This window comes from Heterocephalus glaber, unplaced genomic scaffold (assembly GCF_053883595.1).
Source record: "Heterocephalus glaber isolate CG9 unplaced genomic scaffold, H.glaber_assembly_v1.0 deba00000071, whole genome shotgun sequence".
In the NCBI taxonomy this organism is placed as follows: Eukaryota; Metazoa; Chordata; class Mammalia; order Rodentia; family Bathyergidae; genus Heterocephalus; species Heterocephalus glaber.
The window spans coordinates 9,126,881-9,144,012 of NW_028258137.1; the positions used below are offsets into that span (position 1 = coordinate 9,126,881).

A 17,132-nucleotide genomic window follows, 5' to 3' on the forward strand; every position below is an offset into this window, starting at 1 on the left:
TATAAATCATGCTACTAAAAGAAGAGGAAGGGTAATATCTCTATCAGTGAGTATCCTGCACCCTAAATTGGGTGTTCACGAGCAGATTGCAGACTTAAGCTGGGCCAGCTCCTCTCAGAAACCAGGCAAGTCTTTGTCATTCACATAAACAAACATGCTATCCAGAAGGACCACTTTCTCGGACAGAGGGGTCAGCCATCTACCTAGCAATTATACTGCTGTCAGATGGTAAATACACATTTGCAAATGCTTCTGTAGTTGTTCGAAAACAGTTTAGGTCTGCTCATGCGGGGCTAGTTACAGAATGCTAATGAGGACGCTTACCCAACATCTGTTTTCATGGTTGGAGTCAGATTTGTGCCATTTAAACATTTATGGGTCTAAAGCAGCAGATCGGGTATTTGCTTCTGCCAAAATCCAGAAAATAAAGTCTGCAGCAATGGTCTCTTACAGGGCAGATTGAGGGGTTTCATATTGGCCTCACATGTTCAGCTATTGCAAAGTCTTATTAAGCAATCACTTGGCTCTCTTAAAATCTGGTAACACTCAGTGAGATGTGAAATTGACATCACAGAGATGTAGTTCTGCTGCTTTCTTCAGGGGCCTGTCTGACTTTGTGCAGCATGGTTAACATCATAATTAAACAAAGAAATCCTGCTAACTCTATGGAGATGCTCACATGAGAAGTGACAGATCTCAAGGCATGTACATGTTTATCTTTTTGACTTTCAATTTGGGGCTTGCATTTGCATTAGTTTTTACAATTTTAGCTACTGTGGCTAATGCTTGCCAAACCCTACCACCTGACAAGGACAACCTGTATGTATCACAGAACCTACATGGTAAGAGCCAGAGCTGAGATGCCAGATGCTAACTGTCTGTAACATCTCAAGCTTGGGTGAATTTCCATCTAGCCATTTTCAAGTGTTGTGATATACTATTTAGGGTAAAAGTAATATTGCAACAAAGGGACTCTACATTTCAGGGGCAGAGATAACAGAATTGTACTCTTCCCTCCTGTAACAGATCCCAAAGAACAGCCCAGGTTGGAGGACTGCTTTGCTCAATAGAGTCATTCGGATATCCAAGCTCTGACTATCTCTCGGTTCTGCCATTCCCCCAGGAAATGTCTTCATCCATATGGCCCAGACCAGTTGCAGAGGAATGCATGGTATAGCCGATGGAAAGACTAGGAAAGACTTGGACTTTCCTAGGTGGCTCACCTCTTCAATTCAAGGTGACCTGCAAGGCCAACTTCATCTGAACCACACTGGCCAAAATTAAATCCCAGAGGCCCATTTAATGTCAAGGGTCGTACTGTCATTGAGGGTAGGTTTGGATGGATGGCTAGAAGCTTCTATCACATAGAACAACAGACAAACAAGATAAATACCACATGGTCATAATATATTACAAGCATTTATTAAGTGCCTATTATGTGCCAGGTACTTTTTTCTTAAATGTGTAAGAAAAATATTAACATATCGTGGGTGAAATTAGACAACACTATCAATATATTTTTCTTCCTTTGTTGTTCTTTCAAATGACAGAAGGCAACTGGAAAAAAAAGGCAAGGTTTTTCCTTTCAGATTGCAGGGAAAATATTAGTACCTCTCAAATTCCGATAGCAGCCATCATTGGTGTTCAGTGCACAACCACATACAGAATCCTCCTGGATGGATTTTTGGATTTTGTCCTCATAAATCATAACTTGCTTGTAGCATGGTAAAGAAGCAACTGTTTTTCACAAGATGATAGTAGATCATTGAGATTATATTCAACCTCAAAGGTAGGTTTCTGTTCCAAAATAATCAAGGCAACCACTACAGCAAATCGCGCAGTCAGTCCCCTGATGAAATAAGTCACACCATCTTCAGGGCGTCTGTATTCAAAGCAATGCATGACAAAAGAATGGCCAGCTTGTGTAAAGTGATAAGGGTAGTAGACACGTGGATGTAGAAAATAGTCCAGAGGCACAAGGAACACATCCTTAACTTCATCAGGATTCGGCTGGGCCTCAAAGTTGTGGTCTATAAAACCCACCACTGGGGTAACCAACTTTTTTTTCTAAAAAGCAGAAAACAAAATAGACACATTCAGAAGCACAGTGAAATTGTTTCAAGTTTTAAAATCTTGCCATTTCTCTGTAAAATAAAATGTTAAACCGAACTGGTCCATTATAGAAGGTGGGGTGGGAAGGGTGAAGAATTTACTTCTGGAGCAAACTTGTATTTGCCATGTAACAGGGCAGTATCTGCCCCACAGGAGGTGGCATCTCAGAGACACCTTTGAGAATGATAATCTGTTGTGAGGATAAACTGGCATGCCCATTTGAAGTAGCTATGTGGTAATAGTGTAAAAATATAATCTTTTTGAGCTGGAATTGGCATTTGTATGAGTGGATCTGTATCATAGATTCTTCCCAGCAGGAAGAGCTACTTGAACAGGGTAGAAGCATTATTTGCAGCAGTCCCAAAATAAAATGCTCACTGTCTAACTGGTGGATATTAGGTTAGACAAATGATGGTTATAAATAACCATAGATTGGAATACCATGCAGCCTTAAAAAAATCCAATAGACACCTTTGCCTCTTGGTAAAGACAAGGATGTGCTTCTTATAAACAGAAAGGTGATATAGTCATAGCATGTTTCCACTTATGGGAAAACTATATATGTAAATATGCCTTATATACATATAACTTCATATAAACTATTTTTCATAAAAATCCATGTTTATAAGGGGAAATTTCCATTTACAATCACAAATACTTGCAAATAATTTGGGGTTCAGTTAGATAACAGACCCCTTTGTCTACTGGGAATCTCGAGAGAGAGACCTGGGCTGACTGAGTCCAGGTGTGAGAGCTCGGAGGAGGAACAACCTCCAATGAAAAGTGAGATGAGCTTGGAGTTCCCCCTCCCGCAAGAAGGTGGGAAAAGCTACAGGCAGGTGCTTGTGAGGTGCAGACCTGTGGGAGCTTGACCATGCCTACAGGACGTCTTCAGAGGATGGACAGCTCTGCTAAGGTGACCTTAAGGACAGAGATGGTTCCGAGTGTGAACTGTGTTAGTGGTAAAGTCAATATATGCAGTGGGAAAGGACAATGGGAACAGAGACACCAGATACCCTGAGGGCAGGAGATCTGAGGTTGTAAGTCACCCGAAGTCCTCATGCCAGGCCTGGCATGGGGTAAACAGTCTCTGAGATCACAAAGTTCCCCAGGGTGGGGCAAGTGGAGCCACAGTTGGTCCAGGAGGGTTCATGTAGGAGGAAGGGGAGGAGTGCCCCAGCTGTGACACCCCAAAACATCCCCAGACATCCCCAAATGTTAATTAAGAACCACTGAGTTAGATTATTTGTGTTAGTGATCAATGAATGGTGTTTTGGGTCATACAGTTTAAAAACTAGCAAGGGTCATAAAACAAAATAACCTTCCCTAGCATTTTTAAGGACTGTATGTTGTCCTTAGAACCTTTGTTCATTCTAATGTCATGATAATGTCATTTTAGAAATCTCCTGCCCCAGGAATGTCTGGTCCATGGAAAACTCCTGAAGACTCGATATCATTCTGTGCTACAGTTTGGATCTGAAATTTCCTTTAAAGGCCCATGTGCTAAAGGCTTTGTCTGTAGCTGGTTGTGCTACTGGGAGGTGTTGGAACCTTTAAGAGGAGGGGCCTAATGGGAGTAAGTGAGGTCATTGGGTTGTGCCTTAGGAAGGGATTGTGGGAGCTCAGTCTCTTCCACTCTTCCTGTCTCTGCTTCCGTATTTTCACAACATGAGAAGCCTGCTTCACTGCACACTCCTACCATGATGTGGTGCCTCACAACATGGCCCCAAAGCAACATGGCCAATGGACCATGGACTGAAACCTTCAAAACTGAGAGCCAAAATAAACCTTTCCTCCTTGGAGCTGATTATCTCAGGTTTTTGTTATGGTCAGGAAAAGCTGACGCAGCCTGTGAAACTGCTATATTTCACCCATTTTCACGCAGAACTCAGTAGCTCCTGGGACCCTTGGGAATGAAGGCAGTCACATCTTGGGAACGTTTAACTATTACAGCTCAATGTGTCATAAAGTTCCAAGATATATCCCCAAAATGTGCTGAGGGATTTGCAAAAATCAGCTGAAAAGAACTGCCATTAAGATACACAATGGGAAAGGAAGTACTTGACACATTTTGCCTAATCCCACCTCTCTCTCTCTCTCTCTCTCTCTCTCTCTCTCTCTCTCTCACACACACACACACACACACACTGTAAACATTTATTGAGGGGCCACAAGATTCTCCTAAACTAAATCTCCTGAGTGATGATCTTTGTATTTTAAACTGGGCTCAATTAACACAAATGTCTCAGCATCATTGATCTTCACAACTGTGTTAGTTTCTTATTGCTGAGACACAATACCTGACACACACAACTCTAAGGAGGGAAGGTTTATTTTGGCTCATAGTTTGTAGAGGCTGTCTGCAAGGCAGGGTGGCATGGCAGAGGGGAATGGCTGAGGAGAAAGAACTCATGGCAGGGCAGTTGGAAAGAGAGCTGGGCTCAAGGAAGGAGGAAGGGAGATCATTCTTCCAGGCCATACCCTCCACTGACCACCTCCTCCAACCAGGATTCACCTCCCAACATCACATTTAACTATAAACTCAAGAGTGGATCAATCCACTGATGAGCATCACACATCTATGATCTAATCACCTTTCAAAAGCCCTACTTATAGCATATGAAGCTTTGGGGAGACATCTAGATATAAACCCTAATAATGACCCTGTACCACCAAGACTTTAAGCAAATGGAAGACAAACTAATCCACTGGTTTCTACTGTTCGGCATCAGGTGGACTATTCTTTTGAAATAAAAATTTACAAAAAAGCCCAATATATCAAATATTTTAAAAAGTTTATACCTATCTCTGTTATTATGTGATGAAGGCACTTCTCTGTGGTGTTGAGTTTGACCAAGACAAAAATCTCAGCAACCCCAAACTGAGTGACATTCTGCAACATACCTGACCGATGGACTTCAAAACTTTCAGTGTCATGTGAATAAGTGAAGTCCAAGAAACTGTCACAGACAAGAGGACTAAGGAGAGTGACAGGAGAGTGACAACCAAGTGCAATACAGTATCTTAGGTAAGATCCAGAACAGAATAGACATTATTAAAACACTAGTAAGAGACAGTAAAGTCAAAGTTCTACTTAATAATAATGTACTAACATTGGTTTCTTAGTTATGACAAATGTACCAGTGATGCAAAGTGTCACACTGCGACCCTGGACGTGGGGTACACAAGAACTCTTCGTACTATCTTTGCAATTTTCTGTATCTAAACTACTCTAAAACTGTCATTAAAGGTTCCTGTTCCAACATTTATATCAATATCATCATGCTGTTATCCAAGGTAAAACTTACAATATTGGCTCTTCTCCTTTTAAAGTCCATTGGTACAACAATGAAGTTGTAGTGGTGAACTCGGAGTAAATTAAGATCTGGCAATGTCAGCTGCTGAATTCATGTGGGGATTTTTGATGCTGCTTTGGTTTATACTAGAAAGGAAATCCTGATTCACACAGGAATGCAGTTATGATAGTAACAGTTTTTAAAGAGCTTATCTAGTGATCTCAGGGTACTGCTTAGTTAACCATGATATGAGGCAGCTTTATTCTATGGTATGAGCAAAAATTAGGAAAGCTGGGGTAAAGGTAATGCATCAGCTCCCTCTAAGAGGATAATGGACTGGAATGTGTGTTTTCTTTTTCAGCTGAATTCTCAAAATAAATACACAGCGGAGAAAAGTAAATGTGAACTGAAAGTTAATGAAATAAATCAGAAGCACCTTTAGGGTTCCATAGTACCTAGTTTAAAACTCGATGATGTAGTTCAATCCTTTTATTTCTGGTGGTGAAGGAGGGCTTTGCCCAAGACCACTGAGCTCATGAGGGGCAGGGGCCACACGAGGGCCCAGTTTCTTGGCTTTATGCATAGTGGACTTTGGGGTTGTGTTTGGAGAAATGTGGAATCCTGAAAACAGCAGACACACTCATTGCTCACGGGGGTCTATGGAAAGCTTACTTCAAACAGACATGGCACCAGGCGGCAGATGACCTCCACTTGATGGGGTTGCAGCCCCACTTCCTCCCGGGCTTCCCGGAGAGCGGTGGCCACATCATCCACGTCTGTGGGTTCCCTCTTCCCCCCGGGGAAGCAAACTTCTCCAGGTCCCCTTCTCAGCTGAACATTGAGAGAACAGAGCAGTCATGTGTGATGACAAATTTCGAACCATTTATTCAATTCAACAAATACTTACTGTACTGCTGTTGTGTGCCAGAGACCACCCTTACCCTGGTAGTATCGAGTGATAAATGAGACATAATCAGGGGAGGGCGGGAAGCACACCTGCAATCCCAGCTACTCAGGGGGCTGAGGCAGGAGGACCCCAAGCTTGGTTACAGCCTGGGCAACCTACAGAGACCCTTGTTGTTTCAAAATAAAATTTAAAAAGAGGACTGAGGATGTGGCTCAGTAGTACAGTACTTGCCTAGCATGTGCAAGGCCCTGGGTTCAAGCCTTAGCATTGCAAAAATTTTTAAGAAATGAAAAAGGTTTACTTTGATTCATTTTTTAAAAGTAAGCTTTGAGAATTTCCCCTAATCCCAGTTCTCTACGTGTCTCCAGGAGATTCTATACATTCACCAACAAATTGACTTTGATGGGGATTAAAAAAAAAAGGTAAAATAAAGGATAATATAAATGGCAATATTTCAAATGGATCATTTTGTTGAGCCTTTTATTGAGTGCTTACCATGTCTGGGAATGCTGTTTCACAAGGATTTTTTTTCCTGAGTTCTCAGAACAGACCTATAATCTACTCTTTTTCAAAGTATTTTATTTTATGAGATGAAATTCATGTATCATTGACCATTTTAAAGTGAACAACTCAGTGACATTTGACACACTCACAATGTTATACAACCACCCCTGCTATTTCCAGAAAATTCCATCACCCTAAAAGGACATCTGGTATCCCCTAAGCAGCTGCTCATCAGCACCCGTGCCACCTCTACTTTCTGTTTAACATCTCACATACTGTAAATGTAAGCATAGGTATGACTTGTGACCTCTTGTGTCTCTCACATAGCTCAATGTTTTGGGGCTTCTTTCCTTTTATGGGTGAGAGTATTCCAATGTTTATGTGTATCACAATTTGTCTACCCATCCATTCACAGATAGACATGCAAGTTACTATTATGCTATTATTATTTCCACTTTCAGACAAGGGAACTAGGGCTCAAGTAGGTTAAATAGCCTCACAAAGATCACACAGTGAGTTGGAGTATCAGTCAGGGTTTGATTCTAAAGCTCACATTCTTAACCCACACACCACATATTTATTAAGAGCATACTAAACCACAAAGATATGGTCACTGGAGTCATCAGCATCGACCACTGTCAGCATCTCCATGTATCTTTGCAAACAAAGCTACAGGGCTTTCTCTTTTCTACCCATATACTTGGTCCATTTTTTCCCGACTTTAGGAGAACATTAGGAGAGTCCTAAATATTTCTCCCTTTCTCATCTGTCTCTACAACAATTTCTCTTTTCTCCTATTCTGAGCAGATATAGAAAAGCATAATCCCTCCATTCTTCTTTCTTCTGCAGCACTTAACTTCTCAGCAAACTGATCCTGATTTCTTTTGTGCCCATCCCTGGGCAGTAGCCAGTGTCCTTTCCACTGAACTGTCAAGGAGACGTTGGCTCAGCAAGACTCCTGGATCTTGCAATGTGTATGCCCAATTTTTATGTTGAAATCCACACCCCTCAAGGTGATGATTTTAAGAGGTAGAGTCCTTGGGGGTTGTCTTAGTTAATTTTCCTTGTTGCTGAGGCAAAATATATGACACCCACAAGTTAAAGGAGGAAAGGTTTATCTTGGCTCATAGTTTGTACAGGTTTCAGTCCATAGTCAGCCAGCTCCAAGGCAGGGTGGCATGACAGAGGGGAAACAGTCCCTGGCACAGCACGCAGGAAGCAGGGAAGCAGTGAAGCAGTGAGGCAAGCCTCCCTTTGCCTTTTATCCCATTCAGGGTATAAAACTTCCAGGTGGTGCCACCCACACCTAGGGTGGGCCCCTCCCATTATCCACACCCAGAACTATGCTAAATCAGTCAATGAACTAATTTAGTGCCATATACCCTTAATCCCCAAATCATACCCCCTAGATCCAGCCAGCTCCAAAAAGCCCCACCTATGGGTGCATTAGGCTTTGGGGTGACATCTAGATACAAGCCATAACAGGGGTTGACTGGGTCATGGGGCAGAGCCCTCATCAGTCCCCTAATAAAGAGGACTAAGAGGACTGAGAGACAGGTCATCCCTTCCACCCTGTGAGGAGACAGTGAAAAATGGCCATCTGTGAATGGGGAAATAAGACTTCACAAGACACCGAGTCTCTGCATGGCTTGATTCTGGATTTCTCAACCTCCAGAACCATGAGAATTACATTTGTTATTTATAAGCCACCTAGTCTAAGGTATTTTGTTACAGCAACTTGAAAACACTAAGATAATGTTAAAATAAATTTTTTTTAGCATTGTAGATTTAAAAAAAACCCATTTGGACAAATCTCTTTTTGTTCTGTTCTGTCTTTATGACACTGGGGATTAACCCAGGCCCTCATGCATGCCAGGCAAGTGCTCTATATCCCTGGCCTTGGACAAGATTTTTTTAAAAATTCTTAAAGTTCTTCTCTGATAATAAGTCAGGAGTATGCAGGAATTGCTACCATAGATCCATCCTCATATCGGTGGTGTTGAGAAAGCAGAGCATGGAAGGCTGATGGGTATGTTTCTAGGTCATGAACACTCCACCCATGACAAGTGTGTCTTTCAGAATAAATAAGAAGTAGACTACTACTTGGGCACTGTGGCACATGCCTGTAAGGACGCAGGAGGACTGCAAGTTCCAGCCCAGAGGGGGCAACTTAAAGAACTTAGTTGAGACTTTGTCTCAAAATTAAGAAAAAAAGGGGGTTGGTCCTGGGGGTATAGCTCAGTGCAAATCTCTGACTTCAATGCCCAGACTGAGAAAAAAAAAAAAAGAAGAAAGAAAGAAAGAAAAAAAAGTAACAGACTTACTATTAATGTCACCTATAAAAAAGTATTTTATCGTTTAGCCCATTCAGTTCCAAGGCAGTGGTATTATGGGCTACTACAAAAATCAATAACCATTCGAAAAGCAAAGGTGAAGCTTAGTATTACAACATTTACACTGATAAAATGATGCTGTTACCCAAATTAAAATTTATAACAGTCACTCCTAAAGTCCATTAACACACCAACAAGGTTGTGGTAAACGTATGGCAAATACGATCTGGCTATATCATCTCTAGTATTCAGTTGGGTTTTTAAAAATAAGGATCTGATTTAAAATGTATGTTGAAAACTGGGCATGGTGGTGCACGCCTGTAATCCTAGCACTTGGGAGGGTGAGACAGGAGGATCACTGTGAGTTTGAGGACAGCCAGGGCTACCTAGTGAGTTCAAGCCCAGCTTACACTTATTCCAATTAACAGGAAATAAAGACCACTTTGGATTCAGGAAAATGCTACCCTTAAGGAAATATTACACCATTTTGGTTAAAAAAAAAGATGCTTTACTAAATCTGAATCTTACAAACTGTCAGTATAAAAAAGACTCAAAGTATAAGTTATTAATTTTTTTCTTTTGTACATAAATACTGAGATTGAACCCATGGCCTTTGCATTGAGTTACATCCCCAGCTCTTCCCTTTTTTATTTTTTATTTTAAGACAGGGTCTTGCTAAGTGGATGAGTTGCCAAGGCTGGACTTGAATTTGCCATCCTCCTGCCTCAGCCTCCCTGAGAGCTACAATTATAGATGCACGCATTGATGCCATTCACTAAGCCTTCTGAACTTCTCAGAAGCTGACTAAGGTTGTGGTCTAAGTTCCTAAGGCTTTGATTTGTGTTTCGCTCTTAAATTTGCCCTGGTCTGTTTCAAGCCATCAGAGCAGAGGGGAGGGAGCAGGAGGGCAGGAAAGGGGCGAAGAGACAGGAAGGTGTGGGCCTGGGGGAGACATGGGCAGCAGAGCAGCAGACTCCTGAAAGCCACGGAGAGGGTGTCCCAGACAGTCAGCAGTCTGGGCCCAGGTGTGCGATGGGGAAGGGAGGCCGCGGGCTCTCTGCTGGTCACCGGGGCTGTAGGACCCAGAAGACCCTTAGGCAAGGCGGACCTGGGCAAGGCGGAAATGGAGAGCGAGGGAGCAGCCAGCACCAGAGTGCCAGCCCAGCTGCCAGCGCCGTGCCCACACTCTGCAGCTCTGTACTCTCCTAGGCTCCGGACAACCGGAGCAGGTCTCAGGCCCTTTCTGGAGATGAGGTCCAGGCAGATAAGAATTTCGCTCCCAGCTGGGTGTGGTGCCGAACGCCTGGAACCCTCTGGAGGCTGAGGCAGGAGGATCACAAGTTTGAGCCTATCTCAAAACAACCAAAATAAAATGTGGGGGAGCACAAAAGTAGGGTGACCCGCCACCTCTTCCCTTCCCTGAGGAGGAAATCTCTGGGGAGGCTCTGTTGCTTGGTGGCTCAAGCAAAGCCCCAGAGGGTGTGTCTGGGCCCCACAGCCAGACAGGGATCAGTCAGGTCTAAGTAGATCCCTCTCTCCCTCTCTCTCTCTCTCTCTCCTTTAACAATTACCAAAGTCACTCTGGGTGAAACAGGACATCAGAGACCCCTTGCTTGAGGGTCTGGCCCTACCTAGATTTTCTGCATTGTTGTTTGTCTGAAGAATCACAAACTGTGTTCAGTGCTTTGCCTGTGCTACGCCAGGGCTGGGACCCTGGGTCTCTGGTTCCCACCTGGGTGCCACTTGGGAACCTGGGCTTCCACTGTCCTGGGCGCTGGTGTCAACCTGGTCTGAAGTGAAAAGAATCCATGTGAGGCCACCCCCAAGCCCAGCTGATTACTCCATGCTGTTTTTCTTAACAAGATACTTCTCCGTTATTCTGCTTGAAATACCACGTAATTATAGTCTCTTCCATCCTTTCTTCCTTTTTCTCCTTCCTTTCCTTTCCCTTCTCTTTCCTCCCTTCCTTCCTTTTTTTGTTTTGTACTGAGGGTTAAACCCAGGGCTTTCAACCTGAGCTACATCCCCAGCCCTATTTTATTTATTTTTTATTTTGACACAAGGTCTTGCTAAGTCACTAAATTGCCCAGGCTGTGTTTGAATTTTTGATCTTCCTGCTTCAGCCTCCCAGGCTGCTGGGCTCATAGGCCTGTGCCACCATACCCAGCCCCGTTTCTTTTTGTACTTAGATAACTCTGAAATTATCTCTTCCCCAGCTCTTCCTCAGAAGTATTCCCGACAGCAAGGGAGGGCACTGCACCCAGGGGTGTAGGTGTGGCCCAGAAACTTCAATCCTAACTGGATACTGTATTCAAGTGAAATCCCTTGTCTTAAAACTTCCAGCCACACTTGCCACTTGACATTCATGAAGACAGAGGATACTATGGATCCAGGGCTGTGCTAGGTGCCTTACTTTTGTCCCCCTAGGAACTCCTCATAGCAGCCCTATGAATCAGCTACTATGCATTGTCCTCATTTTACAAGCGGAGAGACTAAAGCACAGAGAAGGTATGGAACCAGGGCAAAGTCACACAGCCAACAAGAAGAGAGGCTGCATTTAACATGGGCAGCAGGCTTCAGGGCTTAGTCTATGCACTTGTAATTCCCATTATTCCGGAGGCACAAATTTTACCCTGCTCCATCCCTACCAGGGTAGCAGGCAATGTCTGGAGACATTTGTGATCGTCACACATATGTGACTGTGTGTGTGTGCTACTGGCATCTACTATGTAGAGGCGAAGGATCAGTCTAAACATCCCACTGTGCACAGAACAGCTCTACAACAAAGCGTTATCCAGCCTAAAATGTCATAGCACCAAGGTTAAAATAGGGTCTAAAAATAGTTTAAATTTCCAGTAAGTTAAATTCCTTATCTTCATTCCAAAAATCGCCATGTCACCCTGTGGCTTCTTGTACCTTCCAGTACCACAATTTGGCAAGTCCATTCAAGAACTGTGGTCTCAAACCATATGCGAGCCACAAAATGTCATAGGGTTTCTAACTGAGAGATCGTGGTGAGGGCTTCCTGTCACTCACCTTCTCAGACCGGACAGTGAAGAGCAGATGGAGTTTTCCTTCTCTAGCCACCAACGGTACGAGGACGGAGTATTTGTGACTCGACAAGTGAGAATATTTGGCACCAACATCGAGCTTTTTCAAGCGGGTCTTTGCATCATCTATCAAATTGTTTCTAAATGGAAACAAACCAAACATCTTAGTAGCCAGAGTTACGGCAAAAAGCTCATAGTTCTACCTGTATTTCAGCTTTTTCTGTATTTTGGGATTCACCATTTCAGAGCCTCAGCATATTTGTCAATAGTGTGGTAGAAATAATAGGTCTTCCATAGTGTGGCTATGGACCTCTTGAATAAGACTCAAAACTACTAAACACAGTTTACTATGAGGTGTGATCAGAATATACAGTGAATGTTTAAATTTAAGAAACCATTACAATAAAAGACACATTACCATCAATCCTCCTGTTATGGCTTATGTCTAGAGGTCCCCTCAAAGCCTCATGTGGTCATAGATGGGGCTTTTCAGAGTTGGCTGGATCTGGGGTGTGTGATGCTGAGATTAAGTGTGTGATGTTGGGCTTAAGTGTGTGATGCTGGGATCAAGGGTGTGTGATTACTAAATTGGTCCACTGGTTGGTTTGGCATAGTTCTGGGTATGCATAATGGGAAGGCCCACCCTGGGTGTGAGTGCTACCTGCCCTAAGGGTATGTAACTGGATAGAATATAAGGGACAGAAACAGGGCTGCTGTTGTTGCTTGCTGCTTCTTCACTACTTTGCTGCCTTCTGCCCTCCATGAATTGTTTCTCCTCTGTGATACCCATCTGCCATGCCACCCTCCCTTGGAGCCAGTTAACTATGAACTGAAATCTCTACACACCGTGAGCCAAAATAAACCTCTCCTCCTTTAACTTTGGGTGTCAGGTATTTTGTCTCAGAAATGAGAAAAGTAACTAAGTAACTAAGACACTGCCTCAACACAGACTCTCTTCAAATACCTTTATCCCATCATTCTTGTCATTTCCTGAAGTAGTTCTGGAAGTCCTCTTTCATTAGTGTCTTTACCAAGTGTGATAAAAAATACAGTGAATGCTGCCACTGGGTGTAATCCAAGATGAGTAGGCTTGTAAACATTGTGGTATGTCCTCATCCACCTTACTCAGTAGATCTGGCACCATGCAACCTCCCCAAAGGCAAAAATAACCACAAAAGGTAAACATTTTGAGTTGACTCAGTACATTTAAGGTAGGCACAATAGCACAACTAGAGTCACCCAGGAAAGAGGACTTCCAGAACTGCTTCAGAAAGTGACGAGAATGATGGGCTGTGTGTCCCAAGCAAGGAGGAGGACTTTGAGGAGTATTAATAGCAATATGTCTTTTACTGTAATACATTTTAAAAATTTAAATATTAACCATATTTCTATCATACCTCATATACAATTTTAAATTTAAAATATGATAAACTGCTCTTTTTAGGTTTTTTTTGGTACTGGGGATCGAACTCAGGTCCTTGAGCTTGCAAGGCAGGTGGCAGAAACACTGAGCTAAATCCCCAGCCCAAAACTGCTTTTTTTAACAGCGCAACAGTTGAAATCCATAATTGAAATTTGAAATCCATAATTGAACTTTGAAATCCATAACTGTATCCAGACATGACAGATTTGATGAAAAAGTCCCACGATCAGCCTACTTTTTCTTAACCTGGCCTTTACATCCTGTTACCAAACACTCAGGTCTTGTAACAGTGGTTGCCAGACCCAAGTAGCTACTAGAGAGCTGTTTACTCCAGATTGCTGGGCTGAGGCTTGAGAATCTGATACTTTATCAAATGCCAGACTGATGGTGCTACTGAGGCTATGGACCAGGGGAATATATGTGGAGAACTGTCACCTGATAACAGGCAAGAATTTAGATTTATAATCATAAGTGGTGCTCTTTCCATTTGGATTTGTTTAGGTCCTTTTAACAAATGTATTTTGTTGCTGGTTTGTGTAGTGAGTTGAGTAGTGTTTACTCCAAATTCAGATGTACCTGGAAGCTCAGAATGTGACTTTATTCAGAAACAGGAACTCTGTGGATGTAACCAGTTAAGGATTATGAAGCAAAAGCGCCCTGGATTGAGGGTGAGTCTCATTTCAATGACTTAGAGGAAGAGGAGAGGACACAGAAGGTTGAGGATGCATATGTGGGAGAAGGCCTGTGAAGACTGAGGCAGCGATTAGAGTGACGCTGTCACAAGCCCGGGGACTCAGAAGCCATCAGGAGGAGGAAGAGGTGGGAACCGTCATCCATTAGAGATTCCACAGGGAACTCCAGCCCTGCTGAAACCTTGATTTCAGACCTAGCCTTCATAACCACTAGAGAATAAATTTCTGTGGTCTTAAGGCCACCTAGTTTGTGGCACTTTGTTACGGCAGCTCTAGAAAACAAACACCTTGGTTGTACTCATGATTCTGTAGGAAGGCTGTGTCACACCAATCAGAAGTTTCCGTCAGCCAGGGTGGTTTCCAAAGCGGACAGAGTGACTTGGCCTTCCTGTCCTCCTTTGTGACATGCCTCGTATTTCTGGAGAGCAAACGATCAGCTCACATACCTAGGCTGAGACTCTCAATGAGTGATACCCACTGTCCTAAGTGTCCCGCTGGTGTTGGTAAATGCTTGCTATTTTGTTGTTGTTGTTCTTTCTTGACCTCCTCCTGTGTGTCAAGGGGCTCACTAAATGGGGTTGGGTAACATCAGTGAATTTAAAAAATGACCAAATGTCCTAAAAAGTCACTAAATTCAATGGGCACAAAGCCCTGTCCAGAAAAGGAAACTGGGCGGCCCAGCACGGGAGTGGTCCCTACTCGGGGTGACTGTTACTGGGAGAGAGCCCCCAGACTGACCAGAGGAACCAGCGGGACAAGTACGAAAACCTATCTGTCCACTGTTGGGCTGACCCTTGGCATAATCACCATCGAAATTCTCTTCTCAGGGGACACCCCGGCGGTGAGAGCGGAATCACTGAAGTTCAGGCCGGGAGAGGTTGCGTAAGTGCAGGGCCCAGGTCCCCAGGGGAAGAGGCCACCCCCGGGCCGAAAAGGTGCAGATATCCGCGGGTGCCAGAGGGCGAGCGCCGAGGCCGGCTCAGCCAGCTAAAGGCCTCGGCGGCCCCTGCTGCGATCGAGGCCGGGCTGGGCTGGCTCGGGTGCCACGGGCCGGGAAGGCTTTACCTGTCTGGCTCCTGGGGGTGACGAGATCGCGACATGGCCCTAGAGAATGTTTGTTTCTAGCCAGAGACTCCAGGGAGCGGAAATGCCGAACAGGCAGGCGCACAGAAGCCCGGGTAAGGGGGGTGGGGCCTGTGGCAGAGGCCGGGGTGGGGGCGGGGATTCGAGAAAGGGGCGGGGTGGCCTCGGGCTGGAGCCGAAGACGGAGCTGGGGGCGGGGAATGGGCGGGGACTGGGGAGGGGGAGGGGAACGGGCGCGGGGGGGGGGGAGATGGGCGGGGACTGGGGCGGGCTAGATCTGAAGGCGGGGCTGGCGAGGCGGAAGGTCAGCTTCCTCCTCCAGTTTCTGCCCAGCTGCTGGTACTTCTTGAGAAGTCAGAGGCATAGGAGAAATTATGAAATAATCCCCCAAAATGCTTCAGAAGCGGTGCTGGTGAGGTGAGAAGCTTCCAGCACCCGCGTGCCCTGCTGCTGCTGGGCGTTGAAGGCGGCTCAGCCTCTGAGCTTTGGTCAGCTGGGCCCCTGCTCACCAGGGCGCACACCACACCTAGCACGAAGACCCTGGGGAGTGGGTGGGAGATCGGATGGTCACACCCGGCGGGGAAGGAGGCCTTTAGCCCTCGGAGAGCAGAGCGGGTGGAGGACCATGTGACTCGACTCGGGGTGGGCAGCAGCACGGGCCTTGGCCGCGCCTGTCCTGTCAGAGCTGGAGCAGGTCGGGCTGTCATGCTGTGAGGAGAGCCCGAGGTCTGTCTGCCTCCACTCTGAGGGGTGAGAGGGAGGCGGATAGGACAGGTGAGGGCAGGCCAGGCCAGGGCGGAGGCTTCCAGGAAGAGGGACCTGGGCAAAGGCCCTTCGAGGGAGCGTGGTGGGCGGGAGACCCAGAGGTGGACGCAGGGCGGACTCTTCCATTTGGAACAAGAAGAGGTACGGTGTCTAGGCTGCAATGTTTTAACTAATTTCTTTTAAAATCAGAAGGAGAAAATAAACTCAGCTAGATTACATTCATCTTCATATCAATGCAGTCATAAAATATAAAATATAATTCATTTATAATTATTATTATTATTACTATTACTTTTTGTGGTACTAGAGATTGAGCCCTTGAGCTACATTACTCTCTCTCTTTTTTTTTTAAAGACAAAGTCTTGCTAATTTGCCCAGGCTGGGCTCAAACTTGTAATCCTCCTGCCTCAGCCTCTCAGGGTGCTAGGACTATAGGCTATTATTGTTTTCTTACGGAAGGAAGAAGGGATTCACAAAAGCAAAAGTGCTGAGGGCCCATGAAAGTCACTTGTGGCCCTTGGGCAGTGGGACAGTTGGGCCACAGTCCCCCCGACTTTTAAACCCACAGAAGCTGTGCTCCCAGGTTTACCTGGGCAGTTCCTATAGAGGCTGGGAGAGTCCACATCAACAGTTTCACTCACTGGAGTGCACTGAATCCACCCAACCCCAGGATATAGGATTGTTTCTGTAGAGGTGGGGCCGTCCTTTCCTTGTAAATTAGAAAATAAAAAATATGCTTAAGGTCACACAGCTGTGGCTCAAGTCTAGATCATTCTGACCTCTGAGACCCTGAATTTCAGTATCACCCGGCAGAGACAATTGGCCTGTGAGTTATGTGGACCTGATTGTGAAAGAGAAGGAGATAAGGTCACCCTCACCCAGTGTCATTGTGCTAGACAAAGGGTCATGATGGCGACACAGCCCTTTGATCTCTACTGCAGCCCTAGGTGTCCTAGTCTTCATAATA

At 44.8% G+C, this 17,132-nt stretch overlaps 1 protein-coding gene across 2 annotated transcripts; it reads right to left on the minus strand.

Annotated features, from left to right (window-relative positions):
* Positions 1 to 1,399: 1,399 nt before the first annotated feature.
* Nudt7 (nudix hydrolase 7) lies at positions 1,400 to 15,525 on the minus strand. 2 transcript variants are annotated; one of them, XM_004842815.4, is made up of 4 exons: positions 15,383 to 15,525; positions 12,189 to 12,342; positions 6,081 to 6,239; positions 1,400 to 2,067 (listed from the first exon to the last, which is right to left on the minus strand). In XM_004842815.4, the coding sequence occupies exons 1-4, from the start codon at positions 15,415 to 15,417 to the stop codon at positions 1,705 to 1,707; spliced, it is 711 nt and encodes a 236-aa protein (XP_004842872.1). In that variant the 5' UTR covers positions 15,418 to 15,525; the 3' UTR covers positions 1,400 to 1,704. The 2 variants fall into 2 exon arrangements, with proteins under 2 accessions (XP_004842872.1, XP_004842873.1); XM_004842816.4 differs by lacking the exon at positions 6,081 to 6,239.
* Between the last annotated feature and the right edge of the window lie 1,607 nt (positions 15,526 to 17,132).

What these genes read in the sequence shown, in the direction of transcription:
- Nudt7 (XM_004842815.4), bottom strand. Translation starts at nt 15,417, where the DNA reads ATGTCGCGATCTCGTCACCCCCAGGAGCCAGACAG. An exon ending in CACCCCCAGGAGCCAGACAG is followed by an intron (nt 12,343 to 15,382) that starts GTAAAGCCTTCC and finishes GTTTCCATTTAG; the next exon opens with AAACAATTTGATAGATGATG. An exon ending in TCACTGTCCGGTCTGAGAAG is followed by an intron (nt 6,240 to 12,188) that starts GTGAGTGACAGG and finishes CTCAATGTTCAG; the next exon opens with CTGAGAAGGGGACCTGGAGA.